The 17,571-nt window shown below is 39.6% G+C and overlaps 1 protein-coding gene across 10 annotated transcripts in view; it reads right to left on the reverse strand.

The window, feature by feature from the left end:
• Window positions 1-17,571, reverse strand: part of LOC102294716 (supervillin) — a 48,366-nt gene that overhangs the window by 8,126 nt on the left and 22,669 nt on the right. For 6 of the 10 annotated variants that reach the window (XM_042219053.1, XM_042219055.1, XM_042219051.1 and 3 more), the window contains 20 exons: window positions 16,767-17,283; window positions 13,853-13,985; window positions 12,497-12,550; window positions 10,670-10,747; window positions 10,036-10,183; window positions 9,647-9,742; window positions 8,882-8,962; window positions 8,543-8,720; window positions 8,278-8,453; window positions 7,819-7,974; window positions 6,558-6,694; window positions 5,431-5,578; window positions 5,192-5,337; window positions 3,390-3,565; window positions 3,071-3,218; window positions 2,477-2,756; window positions 2,105-2,256; window positions 1,726-1,831; window positions 1,319-1,526; window positions 1,102-1,235 (listed from right to left, as the gene is read on the reverse strand). In XM_042219053.1, the coding sequence (XP_042074987.1) occupies window positions 1,102-1,235; window positions 1,319-1,526; window positions 1,726-1,831; window positions 2,105-2,256; window positions 2,477-2,756; window positions 3,071-3,218; window positions 3,390-3,565; window positions 5,192-5,337; window positions 5,431-5,578; window positions 6,558-6,694; window positions 7,819-7,974; window positions 8,278-8,453; window positions 8,543-8,720; window positions 8,882-8,962; window positions 9,647-9,742; window positions 10,036-10,183; window positions 10,670-10,747; window positions 12,497-12,550; window positions 13,853-13,985; window positions 16,767-17,283 (3,252 nt within the window). The remainder of the gene's footprint in view (window positions 1-1,101; window positions 1,236-1,318; window positions 1,527-1,725; window positions 1,832-2,104; window positions 2,257-2,476; window positions 2,757-3,070; window positions 3,219-3,389; window positions 3,566-5,191; window positions 5,338-5,430; window positions 5,579-6,557; window positions 6,695-7,818; window positions 7,975-8,277; window positions 8,454-8,542; window positions 8,721-8,881; window positions 8,963-9,646; window positions 9,743-10,035; window positions 10,184-10,669; window positions 10,748-12,496; window positions 12,551-13,852; window positions 13,986-16,766; window positions 17,284-17,571) is intronic. The other 4 variants (XM_042219052.1, XM_042219054.1, XM_042219056.1 and 1 more) reach the window with 4 other exon arrangements.

A 17,571-nucleotide genomic window follows, 5' to 3' on the forward strand; every position in this document is an offset into this window, starting at 1 on the left:
GTGTAGGTGTGGAGAGCTTTAGACTACACCTCATGATTTAATATTTTGTTAAACATTGGAAAAAAAAATCAAACCTGTTATTTCTGATTTCATTTATATATTTTTGATAAACAATTGTTGTTATTGTTAATTCCTAAAAAAATAAAAATACTGCAGTTTGTGAAATACTCTAAAATCTTATATTGTAGAGTAAAGAGCATTAGGTCTTTACATTAAAACAGTCATTCCCAAATTCAAGAATCCTGTGACCTCTTTAAAAACCAAAAAATCCCATGAAGCCCACCCAATCTTAAATCTTCAATTCAAAACACAAGAGAAAGTGATGCATTTCTTTGAATGTTTTAATACTAAAAAACAAAAAACACAAGCTGTTGACTATGAACTGCTAATGCTACCCAGTCATATGCATAGTCACACTGAGCTCATGTGTTATGACTAATGTGTAACCCACCTGGCACTGGGACACAAAATTCAATGCATAAGCATAAAATTTAGGTCAGAGTAATATTTGCAATAACACAAACTAACTGTCTTTTATTACCAGTTTTGATTCACTTTTTATATAAACGAATATAAATATGTAACTGTACATACTTGTGAGCAATTTCAAACTGAGTTTCTGTTATTACTGTGGACCACCTGCAATACCGGGCCCACAATTTGAGAATCACTGCCCTACAGTAAAAATCACATTGAGGCTTGAGTTGGTTATAAATAAAATAAAATTGAACTAAATTGTTATTAAGCCATCATAAGGGCTTTTAAAAAGGTTAAAATTTGACCTACAGATAATATATTCATGCACTTTATTGTGCAATGTACAAGAATGCAAAAGAGCAATTTTACTGTGTGGTAGTATAAGCAAGTATGCTGTATGAATTTTATTGTATGTAGTGAATTCATAATGTGAGCTAAACAAGATATTTTTAACTTTACTAGAAATGATATCAGTTATAATTACAGTTACTGCTGCAGCAGTGTGGCAATGGTAGTATAAGTGATGCTAGGAAACAACAATGGTGTTATAACAATGCATTGTTAAGCAAATTTCAGACAAGCTGAGTCTATGGTGTCAACATATAAAAACGCTGTTTCCTGTACCTTGAAGCATGCAGTCATAGGCTTTCCTGTCTTTTCTCCCCAGAGCCTCCCAGAAGCCTGGAGGCTCCACCCCCTCATCACACTCATGGATGGTCACTTTGCTGCTGCTGTGGAGACCTGCTTCCAGAGGACATCTGAAAGCAGCAAAGAGAGAAATGATATTCAATTCTCAGATGAGAGTGTAAAATGAGGAAACACTGTCTTTATAAACACTCACTGCTCCTTTATCTTAAGAGCGGCCGTGTTTCCAACACTGCGGGTGTGCAGCTGCGTTTTGCAGCCGTGCCACAGGTAGATGATGGCCTTGTTGATGTTGAGCAGGATCATGGAGGCTCTAGAGCGAAGACTGCTGCAGTGACAAGCCACCTCCAGCAGGTGGCCCTCCACCGGCACTTCACCACGCACACAGTAAAGACGCCACTCACCTGATTAGAGCAGGTAAGCGTGAGTGACAGGAAGTTTTTATCCTTAATCCTTAATCAGCAATCCAACATAAATCATATTATAACAACAACAATTTATTTTCTTTATTTAATACCAATATTAAATAATAAAAAATAATATAATATAATAACAATATATAAAGGTAAATAGAATAAAAAACGGAAAAGTCCAAATATTTACTCTGAGTGTTCTCCTCCTCCTCCTCCCTTTTGCCTGCATGGACGATCATTCCTCCATTGAAGCACTGCAGGAAACATGCCGGCTCCTTTCCTTGCTGCACCTGCATCTGTAACACACAGTGGTCAAATTACTCTGTTAAAGTCAAGATTACAAATGTATGCACTGTCCATCTTTCTGTACATGTGTACATGTGCGCGTCATAAAGAGAACATTGTACAAAACTTTCATTCTTAGCCATCTTAATGCCGTCGTAATCTCCTGTGATGAACGATTCAATGGAAGCGGGCTAGTGTGTTACTTCAGTAGCATTTCATAACATCAGCCTTCACCGCAGAGCTGATAATATGTTTTTAAACACTGACTGCCTTGTCTCTTGTACCTGTGCCCCTCTCTCCTCATCCAGCTCCACCGTCATCAGTGCTGACGTCCCCTTCTCGCTGACAGTGGAGTGTCGCCCCTGCCAGAAGAAGTAGCAGCATTTCTCCTTCCCGGGCCCACTGCTCCTTGCCTCTGGGTTCTGCCTGCGACCAACTAGGGCCAAAATACAGAAACAGACAACAAAAGGATCAATAAACCACTCTAAAACTACTCTTTTCACTACACAACAAAAAACGTTTACATCTTTTTGAGTGAGGTGGTGTTGTAATGAATTATCAGAGCTCACCTACCTGTTTGTGTGCCATAAAGCACACAAATGCAAAAAGTCAAGTAGATCATTTTTTACCATGTCAGAATATGACTAGAGACCAACCTGAGGTGCTGACCATGTACTTCCACTTGACCACATATGCGTCCCCCTCGTGGAACTGGCCTATGCTCTGGCGTGGCAGACGGCTGTAATCAAACTCCAGGATGTGCCAAACGTCCACAGAAACTGTGACGATCTGCTGAGTCCTCATGGAGTCCTCTGATTCCACTCGACCGTGGCCACGCCCGACATTCACCCCATCCAAAATCATGGAAACTGATGACTGCAGGACAGGCAGCATTAGGGTGGCATCGTAAGGCCGGCACTCTCGCCTTGGAGCCTCCTGGGAGAAAGATTGCAGATAGGATTAGAATCAAATGAAATGTTAAGATGTGATAGCGAAAACTGAGCCAATAGGCAAAATAAGGCACTTTGACACACTAATGCTTCATACAGCATCTAACCAAAGGCATATCCGCTCTAATTCCTGGTCCCAGTGTGTAATAAACTGTTCCTGACAAAATGAACTAAGCCTGACTGAGACAGCCCAACAAATAAACAGATGGGGAGATAAAGTCGATATATGAGGCTTCTCTGATGTGGATAATCTCTGGAATAAAGCTATTTATCCTCATACAACAAGAGCCTGATTTGCACCTTCTGCTCAGGTACAAGCTCGCAGCCTTCCTTTGGCGTTGGGGACTTTACTTCAGTCCAATCCACGAACTTCTCCTTGAATAAGATTGTCTCATTGTGCTCTGTCAGCCTGCCGAATATTGCCCAGTCAGGACGGCCCTGGCCCTTCCTGTGGAGAAGAGCGTGGTTAAAAAAAAAGAGTAAAAGGACGTTAAACTTCATGAAACCAAAAGCCTTTTAAAAACTAAGAAATAAAGTTGATCATTTTAAAACACTATGCATTTTTGTTGTTCGATTGAGGCCAGAAGTAAAAATGTGAAGCAGGCATGTGTATTCTCACCTGGGTATGAGTTTGTTGCAGCCTCCGGGGTCCAGAGGGTTCACGTCACAGCACGTGTAGTCAAACGTCCCGTTCCACAGGTGTTTAGCCAGCTGGAAGGCCACCTTCCTTTGGGCCAGAGTCACCTCTTTACCGTGCCACACATACACCTCACTGCCAAAATCAAACACCAAAACCTGCAGCACAGAAAGCACAACAACCACAGACACCCAGTTAGCACTGCTTCAAACTTAATAAACCCCTTTTAAGTTACATATGGAGAAAATCATCTATATTATATGCAATAACACATGTAGTGTTGTTATATAAATCCCAGAAATAAGAAGTAAAATACAAAAAACTCAAAAAACAATCACTGCAAACATGTTTTAACCTCTGTGTACTGTGGTGAGCTATATATAACTCACCACAGTAAATTTTACTAAAGCTTAAAGTTTGCATTTTGAGGAGCACGACTGCTTTGACTGACAGTCACTGAACTGGATTTCTCATATGAATTTGCAGCTTTATTCCCTTTTTTAAGCATTTTAATGGAAAAATCTAGCAGATTATATGGTCTGCTGTTTGCTATAGACCAAGAACATCAAACTTATTTTATATCGAGGGCCCTATATAGCCCACTTTGAACTTAACCAGATCAGTGAAACTCTTCTTTCTGTCAATGTAAAGATGTTTAACTACACATTTAATCCCTGAGATCTGTTAATATGAGAAGTGCAATTTCAACAGTATTACTCGATTGTTCTATGTGATAAAGAAATGCTGTCGTATTAAATGTATGTCAACAAAATAAATAAATTAATATGTAAAATTATGGGAAAAGTTCTGGTAGCTTATTGACCAGATTATCCTGTAATTATAATGCAGAAAGATTTGTAAATTCATAGAATGATTTGTTTGTTTAACTGTGGACCTAGTCTAAAAAAACAAAACAAAAAGAAGAAGAAATTTTTCTAGTATAAAAAAAACCTTTTCTGCAATTTAATTGTTTATTTTTTACATAATTACTCTGGCGCAGTATGAATAGATGTGGTGGAGGTATTTATCAGTAGAATAATATGTTAACTATGCTGAAAATACAATTAAAAGTCTAATAAAATGATTGTCTCCTTCACATTTCCCAAAGTTGCCCAGTGAGCTGGATCAGAGTCTTTGACATTATGTTTGACACTCTTGCAAGAGACAATCCAAGAAGTGTGTGCATCACTTTAGTGACTGAAACTCTTGCCCCTTTGTATGTTACTTAGTTCAAATTTGCAGGTGTCTGTGCAATATACAGTGGATGCATGCAGCTTGCCAACTAAGTGTAAGCTGATAGCTTGACGGTCTCCAAAAATAGTCCTTTCTAGCTCCAGAAAGTTAGCATAGGTTCAGTCCCTGTAAATTCAGGACAGTGAATCTCCAGCTTCTTTTTATTTTGCATCTCATATAAAGTTTGCATCAGAAATTCTTTCTCTGATCCACCACCACCACCTTCTAGACTCCAGAGAGTCCATTCATTATCTTTGACCTTCATCTACAGGTCTGCTTCTTATTTTTTTAGAAGAAACTTTGATTTCTTCCATGTAATATTTCTCTTCTGTAATACAGTGGTTTGCATTCTCATGTGGCACATGTGACAGAAATGCTGAAAAGTGTCCCATTCACATGCAAACCAAAAATAAAGCTAAACTACACCAGTGATGAAATCCTATTTCCTCTCCGTTCATGAAATCTTTCCAAGTTCAGAAAGCGGAAACGTGAAATTCTGCTGAAAATTTAAAAGCAGCTATCAAAATTATAATGAGGCTTTTATAGATCACCTCCTTGGATGTCAGGAGGGAGCTGCGTGGGACCTTCCCCCACTCATCATCATCAGGAACCAGCTTATCATCCTGCAGTCTGAAAATACAGTTGGTTTCCACGATGGCATTCTCAAACTGCTCGTCCTCCTCTGCTGGACCCGCCGCTACAATTAAACATAGTAACCGAAAATGTTAAGATATTATCAACGCAAGTGTGTGCAGTGGTTCAAACGCACAGACAAAAGCTTATGTCTTACACTGATATGCCATCTGTCCACCGAGGACTGACCAGAACTCCTGAGTATCTGGACTCTGTGGGTTCACCCCTTCTTCGATGGTCTGCACCTGGTTCCCCCTGCAGCCCATGTCCTTATTTGTCTGGATGAATGTGGCCAAATCGTTTGCCTGCATTCACAAAAGAAAAAGAATCATCTTATCAGCTATTAAATATGATAGATTTCAGTTTCATGGGCTAGATTCTGTTTTAATCTGCATGCATAGACGTAAACATGGAGGCCAATGAAGTGTAAGCAGATGACAAAGAGGAAACTTTTTAATCCTGTGTGTGGATGTGGAATCTGAGCCTGGAGCGGTGTGGATGTTACATGAATGGTTTCCCTGAGAGAGTTTTCCAAACTTTTAGGATGTGGAGGCTCACTTAACCACTACTGTCAGCATCTCTTAACTTAACAAGGCTCTAGTAGAGAGACACAACGCTCAGCTCGCTCATCTCCCCGGGACAGAGTTGAGTTATCTTGGTGACGACTGGAGTAGTGTAAATTTTGGGTTACTGTTCAAACTAAGGTCAAATTAAGTGAAGAAAATCAGACCTGTATCTAACTTAGTAACACATACAGAAGCTGTGTCAATGATGATAAAAAAAAAGACTAGACATGTGATTTGCTGTTTAAACTGACAAGAATAAAGTAGATCTGAGTCGCATATAAAGAAAAATAAAGAGTAAATGTAACCATATCCTCACCATGATGTTGATGTAGACAACAAATAAATTTAGCTTATTTAATACCCCTCAGAAGTAAGAGGTGAAACTTCATAAGAATGTCAAATATTAAAGTCAACAACAAAAAAAGTCATACTAAAGAGATTTGGTCGACTGTTTCTTGGCTCTTCATGCATAAAATCACAATAAAGTGTGTAAAGATCACAGAGAAGAAAAACAAATGTTTATTAAAAACTGTCTAGACAGACGTCCTTTGGGAAAATGGAGAGGCTGAAAACGTGTTTGATGAGGAGCAGATGGGCATATGTGCCAGTTGGTGTGTGCGCAGAGAATGAAAGTTAAATAATCAATGAATCTTTTTTTTTCAAACACCAGTATGGCTACTGTAGCTCTGACCACACCAGACAGAGTGGTAACACTCACCTTCGCCTTCTCAATAACGTTTGAGAACTCTCCCATCCAAACAAAGCAGTGCTCTGGAGTGACCAACAGGAAACAATCCCCGCTGTTCAGAGACGACGCTCTGGGCTCCACTAGTCTGGTCTGAACATGACGACGACCTGCAAGAAATATGAAGCCACTTTAATTCATTTTCTCCGTAGATTTATCATAGATGTTCTGCTTGAGGCAAAACTTGTGTAGCGCCTTTGAGTATTTTACAAGGACAGATGGAAACGACAATTTGTGTGACCCTTCTTTTCTTATTGGTGGATTATCACAGGAGCAAAAGCCTGACTACACGTTGAGATGACCAAATCAACATATGAAAAACAGACTTATTATTCACAGATAGCTCTGTTGATGTATCATCATTAAAATGCAGATTACAGCCTTTAAAAAAGATTCTGTTTTGTATACAGCAATTTCCCCTTTTGTTTGTTGCTGTACATACAAAACTCAATATTTTATAATAATAGTATTATTTATTTATTATTCGAGGCATGACCACTTTTGACTTTCTTGAGGCTACCAACCTAGACGCCTACAGCAAGATGTCTGCTTCACCTCAATCACTTCATGTTTAAATCACTGGACTGAATACTGTGAAACATTAAAATTAGGGGTGTGGTTGCCACAGCAGGTGGTGGTGCTGACACAGCTGAGAACTATCTGCTAATTCAACCCTCTTAGTGCCTTTTGAAGCCTTATTAATACAATTACATTCAATTGCTGAAATTGCAGAGTTTTCAAGGAAAGTCTAGGATTTATTAGCAGATTCCATGTTTGTGACACGCAGGTACACAGTTTATGGATGCAGTTTATGATGCAACAATATGACTTTCATATAGAACACTAACTGCAGTATGAACCTAAACATTAACAGCCAGTTTCTGAAAACTAAAGGTAGTTTTGGCTGCTCATTTTTCCCCAAGGAGAGGGCTTCCCATATTTGATATGGCACAGCTGTTACACCAGATTCGTCTCTCCCATTTATTCAGATTTGGGATCAGCACAAGGGTTTGTGTCTCCTCCTGATCTTAAACTAGGTAAAGCAAATGTGTTAACCCCTACCCCACAGTGCCACTAGACCTAGTTTTAGACTAAATGAAGAATGAATGAAGCTCTCATTTAAAAGGTTGTAGTCCAAGATTATGTTTATTTCATGTCTGGGAGCTGGAGATGACACAGCATTAAACAATGGTAGACAGGTTAAGACAAACACACAATATAAGCGAGTTTTCACCTTTGATCTGCATCAGCATGATGTTCTTGTACGGCACAGCGCTGTTGTTAGACATCTGCTCTGAGATGTTGACGCTGCGCAGACTCACATTGCTGAAGTTTTCTTTACTGGCCAGACCTGCCAGAGCAGCCTCGGAGTATTCTGAGGTTTTATTCACTGAAATGAGAAAATACACACTTTATAAAAACAATAAAGGCCTACTGGAATAAAAATTAATAAATAACTAACATAACTGCTTCATTAAACATTAAAGTAATAAAATCCCTGCAGAAAAAAACGTCTGTATAAATGGGTCACGCTAATTTGCAGAGGTTAAAAATCAATGTAGTTTTGTTGGCTCGAAACGACAATAATGTTTCCAATTTTGCTGTTGTTGCTTTTTTTATTACAAACAATAACAGAGGGGCTCTATTAAGTCTTCTGTTCTACAAACTCCTAAACACAGAGTAATGTTCTTACTCGTCTTCTCGGATTTCATTCTCTTGCTTTCCAACTGTGCCACGTTAAGTCTCTGCTCTGTGTACTCATGTCGGATGTCCTCTCGAGCTGCCAGCATCTTCAGAGGGTTTTTAGATGACTGAACGTTTCTAGAAGGACGAACTGAGCGCTTGTGCTGCACCATGGCTGAAGTCAGCCTAGTCAGGAAGAAAAAATGAGTATGAGTACAATGGAAAATAATTACCAAGAGGCCGATGATGTATAATTAGAAGCTTTTTTTTCTTACTTGGGAGCCTGGGAGCCAAATATGCTGTCAAAATCCTCGCTGATGTCAATCCTGGTGGGCATGCGTGGAAATTCAGCGACACGCCTGTAAAACTTGGAGAAGATCTCATCATCCAGCTTCATCACTTCCTTCACGGCCTTCTCAGTCACTGTTATAGTGGTTTCCTGCAAACCTGCCACTGAAAAAAAAACAGTTTAAAATAATAAGGATGCAATCTATACAGATTCTTTGAAGGTAACACTGCAGAGTGTTGATATTTTTGGGGGATTGGCACTAAAAATGCTTTTAAAATGAAATACATTCCTAAGATGAGGTCAAAGTCACTGCGGATGTACTTACCTTTGCTATTCAAGCGCCCCAAGAAGCTTTCCAACTTGTCAAGCTTCTTATCTGACTCCATGTCCGGCCTCGCCTCAATTTCTGGAAGACATAATTCAAGTTTTAAAACAACAGCTGTGATTAAGATTGAGGTGCTCTCATTACGTTCGTTTCTATCCCTGTATTTTTCTGGACTGCTTTTACATTATTCACAGTTCAAAATGATCCTTATTTATCATATACTGGGCCTTGGCATAGTCTCTTAGTTCTTCCTCTGTTTACAAGCTGTTTTAGTGTCTCTCCCTTTAAGCCAACGCTCTTCTGCTATTTGCATACAAAAATTGTGAACAGTAGGTAGGTGAGGCTGTTGTATTCACAGGATTACCTGCTCTCACTGATATTCTGGATAAATAGCAAACTTAGAATAGTCTAAAGCTTCTGTCTCATACTTGTACATAAACTGGCCTACATATTTGAAACTTTGGCCATATTCAATATGAGGATCCACCAAGTTATTTTAAAGTTATAGTTGACAGAAAATAAAGGAAAACATATCAGGACCCCTTAAAATTTTCTTAAAGTAATTAAATTAAACACACAAGTTCATCCAGCTTTTTTGTGTTTTGTGCTGTTATTACTGTTTTTAAGTTATTAGCTGATATTTTTTTATGAACTTTAGGAATTATTTTTAAATCCATCAGCTTCTGTAAACTGCAAACTAGTTTTTTAAAAGCTCTGACAGCGATTTCTCTGGGGTGACAGTGATGACTTGCAAATCTATCTCACCCTCTTGTGGTTTGTTGACAGCTGGCGTGCTGCTCTTCAGCTTGGTGGAGACAGGCGACAGTATTGGGCTGATAACGGAGGAGGAGGCTGCCAGGCCTGCAGACACATAGACACAAATTTAGAGCAAGCGACATAACTACTACATGAACCTGCTCACAATCAGGTCCTTGAATTTTTCTTTAATGCCTGTGAAAAAAAGACTCTGCATTTGGTATTTTTGGCACCAGAAGCCAAGTGCATCTCTACATTTCGACAGCCAGTGTCACCAACTAAGTCAATGCAGATTTGTAAATAGCACTAGAGTCCAAATACATCCATTTTTTTGGGTGCATACTGTTGCTTCAAAGTCTTTTTCTATAGCATTTTTAAACACCACCCCAGTCACCCACCTTTCTTGACCATACGTGCAGCCACTGTGTACTGGGTGGAGTCATTAGCTGCTCCTTTGCCCTTTGCCTTCCAAGCATCCTCACGAGTTGAAATCATCTGCTTCCTCTCCTCAATGGTCATCTGGGCTTCAATTTCCTCCCCCGTCTTCTGCACAGACATGTCAAATTATCAGATTATGAATGATTATTAGGTTAAAGTGTCAAGCCCTGCATGAAAAGCAATCATCTCTACACAATGAAGCTAACTGTTAGTCTTCAATTCAATGTATTTCCAGCCATGTAGGACTTGTTTTTAATAAGATTAAAACATAAAACAAATACATGGAAGAACTGCATCACCTCTGTAGCTCCAATTCACTGCTTTGTTCCCAAAGGCGCAATTATTCATGTAGTAACAGTATCAAACCAAGCAGTTATAAAAAGATTGGATGCATTCGAGCATGCTAGGTGCATTGCTATATATAGTCTACTGTATTCGTCAGTGGAAGTGATGGCTGTACACTCGTGTTGGCGTAACCAAATCAATTTCAATAACGCAGAAAGTGCTCAACACATGAGTAGCTGCAGACCAAGCAAGAACGATAAGACTCCAGTACATGCTGCCTGTTTGAGCATGCTAGGCGCATGACCTTACCTGACTATGATGGTCAATATACTGACACTTTTGGCCAAGGGAGATAGGAGGAGAAAAGGTAGAGGAGAAGACAGGCTCCTGAGGATGTAGTAGTGGGTGGAAAATTGAAAGACAGGAAAGGAAACGAGGGAAAAACGATGAACACAGAGGATGACAAACGATGGATGCAAAGGAAAGAAGACCAAAGCCAGAAACTGCAGTTTGACTATTAAACAGTAAACATGATGCTAATTTAATTTTACCTTTAAAACATGCCGGTTTTAAATATTCATTATTCATTTAAGAAATGACAAAAGCCTTTCAAAAGAATTAAGGAAGTTTCACTGTCTCTAAATAAAACACTCCAAAATAAAGAATGCACTTACTTTTGTTAAAGGTTGCTGAATACATTTATGTTTACTGTTAGTAACAAGGCAACAAATCGCAAAAAGCCACTTCGCCCAGGAGAAAATTACATTACCTGTGCAATGAAAACGTAAAACTTAAAGGAACCCCGTCTCTTTCAATCTCGTGGGTCTTAACATGTTGCCTGTTCACACTGTCAAACATGTGCGGTATATTTTTACTGGTTAAAAGTTGAAAATATTTAACACATTTTTTGATCTGCAATGTAAACTGGTTGCACTCCATATTAGAAGCATCATAAAATGTTAAAGTGCTCCTTTTGGTTGCAATTTCCAGTAAAAAGGAAACATGTAGAATTCGTTTTCAAAGCCTTCCTGTTGCTAGGAAGAGGAGAAAGAGGGAGGAAAGTGCTTGTGCGCAAAGACAAAGCATTTGATGCATTTGGTCAACTAAAAGATCTGCTGATCATAAAACCAAACACTGTGTCTACATTTTTCTCGCACAAGGAGTCTAACTGGCCTCGGATAACGACCAAAAATAGATGCTGTCTTGCTGCTGCTGGATTTGTACACAGCACTTTCTTTTGTTTTTCTAAGGTTTTTAATGTGCGTAACAGTGGTTTCTATATTGTTAAATGTTGTTATACTTGTTTGACAGTTGCCACAAGACACAAATAGAATTTCCAAAAGGGCAACAAACATTAAATACAAATTATTGCTAATGGAATCGATCGAGAAAATCAGAATATATAAAACTGCCGTCTTCTAGATCGGCAAAGAGGAGCTATGCTGCACAAACACAGATATTTCCGTATTCTCTTCATATCGCCTCTGTGAACACCATCATTGTGATATACAGTTTGACTAACGCCCATTATGTTTTCTTCTTTGCTTTCCTTGTTAAACTATTTTCAGGTTTAAATAAAAAAGGTTGTAAAAAAGGTTGAATATCAAACATGTCCATGTCATAGAAGGAAACAAAAATTGCAACCAAACACTACAATCTTAACAACAATGGTGGCTACGAGTTGCGGGAATTATTTTTAAATTTTACAACAAAATACAAAACTATAAAAGACATTCACAGTGTATTTTATTTCAAACTCAAAAAATATAATAAGCCACATATCTTCATACCAGGGTTCGTTAAATATAATATATTGGCATTTAAAGCAGTTTCTTAGCCAACCTGTGGAGATGTGACTTGTGCAAAGTGAACTCGTGATTGCTCATCAAATGCTATAGTATTTCTGAGCATGAGCACTTTACTTAAGAAGTGCTTAATTAAAATATTTAGAGCCCCAATGACTTTATATAATCTAGTATTAAGACCATGTGTTAAATGTTAAATATTAGATGTTGTTAGAACATCGACAGACCAGCAGATTCAGGAAAAGCAAAAAGCAGCCTCGCACAACATCCAAACAAAACTGTGACAGGAAAACAGAGATCCCACGCCAAGCTAATAACCAACAGGTCTTACCCACAGCTGTTCAGACACAGACAGAGAGGAGTCCTGAACAACCACCCCTTCCTCCTGAGGGGTTAAACACAGGGGAAGTACACGTCAGAGTGAGGGGGGGCTACTGCTATTGTTGCTAATGGGTTTTAGGGGCGAGATCGCCTTAAGGATTAGCATCCAGCGTTTAAGCAGGCGGTTTCAACTCACAGAATACTAATTTTGAGTGTACGAGCTGCAGGAAAGGAGTCCTTTAAAGTGCCCTAGTCCCAAATCCCAAAATTAGAACTTCTTTGAGCTTATAAATGTCTTTCTAGCTGCTGTTTAAGCCAACAGAGATGCATAAATACTTATAAGAGATTCCCAAAATAACTCTTTCTGTCAGATAAGCTTTCAAGTATTACCTCTCGAGGTTTAAGTCAAACTTAGCCTGAAGCTTCCCCGATTGTGTTAAAATTCATTTGTAATAGCCCAGACTGCTAATTCTACAAGCAGAACGAGGCGGATGATTTAGTGTTTGCTGTCTGAGGGCTGGATGCCACGCTGGTCGGACACCACTGCGCTCAAACAACAGATGGGCTAAAGGGAATGAAATGAAAAGGAGCACTTAACTGAAAGAGAGGGGGGGGCAGAAGCTGGCATGGTAACGATGAAGGATGGGGAGGGAAATGAGGCACTGGTGTTTACTATGTTTAACAAAAACTGTTAGAGCAAAGGCTCTGTAAAAATATACCTGAAGCTAAATGAAAAGCGGATATAACACTTTTCTGAAACAGGGGATTAAATTTATTCCTATTATTTGGTTTCATTTATATTGGTCATGTCATGACATTTTCTGCAAACATTTAAGACAAATGTTGTTTTAAACCACAATCTGTTGGAACTCAAGTGAGAAACCTGTGCCCACTTTACTTACATCTCCAGGAAATGTAATCCGTGGAGAATGACCTGCTAGTCATATTTTGAGCACACACAGTTTTATTCACAGCGATGTAGAAACCACAAACATTTACGTGAGGAGACAGGTTTTAGTGCAGTTTCTCTACATACAGTGCGCAAGAACCAGCCCAGTGTATCTGGGAAGCACGACAAAACTGCAAGTCAGCCGCACAGTTAGTTAATGGGTCTGACTTAATCAAATAAATCAATAAATATAATCACAAAAGTGTCAACTGCATAAATGATCATTTATTTTAATGCTGGATACTGGAAAGAGAGATTTAATTTTCACTATAATTTTTTTTTTTTAAAAGCTACATTTTGTTTGGTACTTTCTTCTTTAGCTTAGGTTTAAATTTGCCAAATCAAACATGACTCACTCTAAATGTGACCACAGTGAGGCTTCACAGTTGTTATACTGTATACACAGTAAAGACTAACCTTCTTCTGGCTGGTCTGATCTGTTTCCCATGGCTGAGCTGGCTGCTCAGTGGATGCCACTTTAACCACTTCCTGTTTCTTATTGATCCTGTTCCTCCAGTCCTCCTCACCACTCTTCTTCAGCAGTGCCACTCTGACATAAGACAAGAGATAATCTTTTAACAGGCAAAAATTAGGCTTTTAATTAATATCCTATACTTATTTTTTTTTTTAAAATCTGTGTTCTGTCATTGGACAGTGCCTTGTAAAATTCTTAGGGCCAAAGTCTAGAAGCCAATGGGTAACCTCCACGTTTACGATGGCTAAATCCATATATGTGTACAAAATGACAATATAAAAATACATGGAAATAAAAATATTGAGATAATGGTGCTTTTCAAATTTATATATAAATATGTTTTACATATTCGTGCTTTTAGTTCAAATCATAGGAAAGAAATCCTTTCAAGGGAGAAAATCCAGACCAGAGACCTTTTGCTGCAAACACAACTATTACAGTTTTTCTCGATTGCTTAAAAACTATAACCAATCTTGTGAACCCAAATTTCAAATTTTAATGCCACTTTCCAAGAAGCACACCCATTTCCTTGAACTATAAACACGATGCCCCTGCTTTACCACATGAGTCAGATGTGGTGAACTGTAAAACTACACACAAATCCCTACATTTGTCAGTGCTTACACCATGTGGTCACTTAGAAAGCACTAGCAGTCAATTAACTCACATCAGCACAGCTTTAGCTCAAATAGCACATAGTTAACGAAGTGGAAACACTATGAGTCAAAATGTATCACACACCAATCAGAAACTTTAATGGATAAACAAAAGGGCCCAAGTCAGCTCATTCAGGTTTGAAACAATTGATCCAAAGACATGCAAAGGAAGAGGTCCAGGAGCAGTAGGAGAAGGTGGTCTAGGACACCAGGGAGGAGGAGGTGGAGAAGGTGGAGGAACATAATTGGTTATTAGGCTATTGTAAATGTCCCTGGTAAGCATGGAAGGAATGTCACTATGTGCGCAGCTATCAGCCAACGAGGGATACTCCACCGCCATCTGATTCTAGGACCCTATAACACTATGCTTCTCCTTGCTTTTCTTGATGGTCTGAGACAACATATGTTTCAGCGGGACTGCAGGTAACCAGCACAGCCAGAGCAGCCTCACTACGTTGTTGTTTGGGATAACGTCAGCTTCCATCACGCTGCTATGGTTCATGACTGGTTTACCAATAACCCAAGGTTTTCTAACATCTTTCTGCCTGCATACTCTCCCTTTCTAAACCTGATAGAGGAGGTATTTTCGGCAAGGCAGTGGAAGGTGTACAACACCTTATGTCCTCCTCCAGGCCGCGAAAGACGCCTGCCTAGACATATCAGTAGATGCATGCCAGGGGTGGATCAGGCATGCAAGAGGATTTTACCCCCACTGCCTAGCTAGGGCCAATATAGCTTGTTATGTCAATGAAATTCTCTGGCCTGACTCAAACCAAAGACAGGATGCTGAGGTGGAATAATGTTTTTGGTGTGTATTGTACTGGATGGTACATGAATAAAAATGTCCCACTGTATGTACATTGGTTGCGTCTTTTGTGTTCATCATGTGAAAAGGTTTTTGAGGGGAAGAACCACAAGCAACATAACTTGCCAGTTTTGGGAATACTGTTTTACATTTATTGCACCAATGTGTACGACTATGTTGTCGTGCATGTGTTTTTGAGGCCGTGTGTGTGATGTCTGTAGTCAAAGTTTGGTTTTTCAGCAAGAGCAAATGGTTTTGAGTATAGAGCTTCATTTTGACCTGACAATACGATGTTTGGGAAATTGGGTGAGAAGTTATGGATTTGTGTTTACTGTTTTGAAAATACGAGGCATAGTTTCAAGAAATGTGTTTAAGCAATCGAGAAAAACTGTAACAAAGGCCTCCAAAGACTGCATGAGGAGCCCTGATAACGAATGGCCGAGGGGTAAAGGAAAGTATGTCATAATCTCCTCTCCTTGTCTGGACAGGGCAGAAATGAGGGCATTAGGAGGAATGTGCAAACTCTCAGGGGACTCTAACAGTCCACTCAGCTCTCTGCCAGCTGTGAAACACAGTGATGCTAATAATGAATCTCTCCCACCTCCATGGATGTGAAAGAGTTAAACAAACCTATATACGGCAGTGAAGGACACACAGTCTTATCAGGTGCAACACTACAATGTTAGCAAGCTTTGGCTTTTTTGACTCAGCCAGCAGAAAAGAATCAAAATCTGATCTTTGCTGGCATTTAATTTTACACCTTGTAAAGAGCCGAACTCTGATTGGATCCAGAACTTGTGAATCCACTTTGTAGCCTAGCCAGTGTTGCTAGGCTACAAGCTTTAAAGAATTATTTTCTTTATGAATTTTCATTCACCTAAAGGATCCCAGTCACGGTCATGCGTGCCATTGTTTGTATTCCATGTTTGGCAGCAAAGCCTTTGAAGGTATTTATATTCAGAAAAAAATAAGTTTCAGGTCTTTTGGTTAAACTGCACTTATTTCATTTATGTGAAAAAATGGTTTTGTATGGTTACTGAACCAATTTCACTAGACATAATGAGGCATAACGACAAACACGGCAGCAATAGACTTCGCATTTTATACCAGATATTGTTTCTCAAACCTGAGCATGTTTTTTATCTCCAAAACAGCTGCCCAAATAAGCGCTCAGAGGGATTACCACCATAGAGTTTTGTCGTTATGAGGAGCAGCACCTTCCAGAGACCACAAATCGTAATTTTGGAATTGAGTACTAATTTGCTTTTGGGTGTTGTTTTGGACATTTTAATCATATCCTCTACATCTTTTTTCCCCCTCTGCTTTTACATCTACAACAAATAAATAAATCTATAAGTAAATCTGCACTAGATGAAACCTTCAGCTGTCACTCACCTCTCCTTTATGGACATCTGTTTGCTGGACATGCCGTCAGACAGCTGGTCTCCGGACTCTGTGGGGGACAGCAGGTCCCCAGAATGATCACTGAGTCTGCCCAAGTCCTCGATGTGTTCCAGGGGCAGGGACTGGGACTTGATGAGCGCCTGGGGCAAGGACTGAGGTTTGGGGGGGGTCTGCGGAGGCACCTGGGGTTTGAGCTGAGGCTGCGGTGCTGTCTGCTGGTAAGGCTTAGGGAGAAGTTGGACGAATCCCTGAGGTTTGGGCTGGGTTTGTGGCGAGTGATTGAAAGGCTTGGGATATGTTGGTGGGGCCTGGGAGTACGGCTGGGGCTCGATGTATGATGGAGGTTTGGGTTGGTTTGGAGGAGACTGCTGTGTGAAAGGTTTAGGGAGGGTCTGGGGAGGCTGAATGACGGTCTTCTGCTGCTGCTGGCTGCTTGAAACGTGAGACACAGTCCTGGATGACACTTTAGCTATCAGTGGCCTCAGTGGCGCGTGATGATCCGGCACATCTGGGAGAAAAATTGAATGCAATAGTGTATATTAACTGATCAAAATTACAGATATTTACATAAAAGATTTTGTGCCACAGGCCTTCCATCAAAACCTGTTGAAAAAATATTAAAAAGATAACTTTTCCAGATGTGAAAATATGGAAAATATGTCCCACTGTGATTACACTTGTTTAAAATCTGAGAGGATATGATACCTCTGGAAATTCCTCAGATGAGCTTGCTGTGAGATGACACTGTTTACCACTTCATCCCTGTCCGTGCAAACAATTTTTGGTTTTACAATAA

This window comes from Haplochromis burtoni, unplaced genomic scaffold (assembly GCF_018398535.1).
Source record: "Haplochromis burtoni strain Fernald_Lab_line unplaced genomic scaffold, NCSU_Asbu1 Contig_27, whole genome shotgun sequence".
NCBI classification, from domain to species: domain Eukaryota; kingdom Metazoa; phylum Chordata; class Actinopteri; order Cichliformes; family Cichlidae; genus Haplochromis; species Haplochromis burtoni.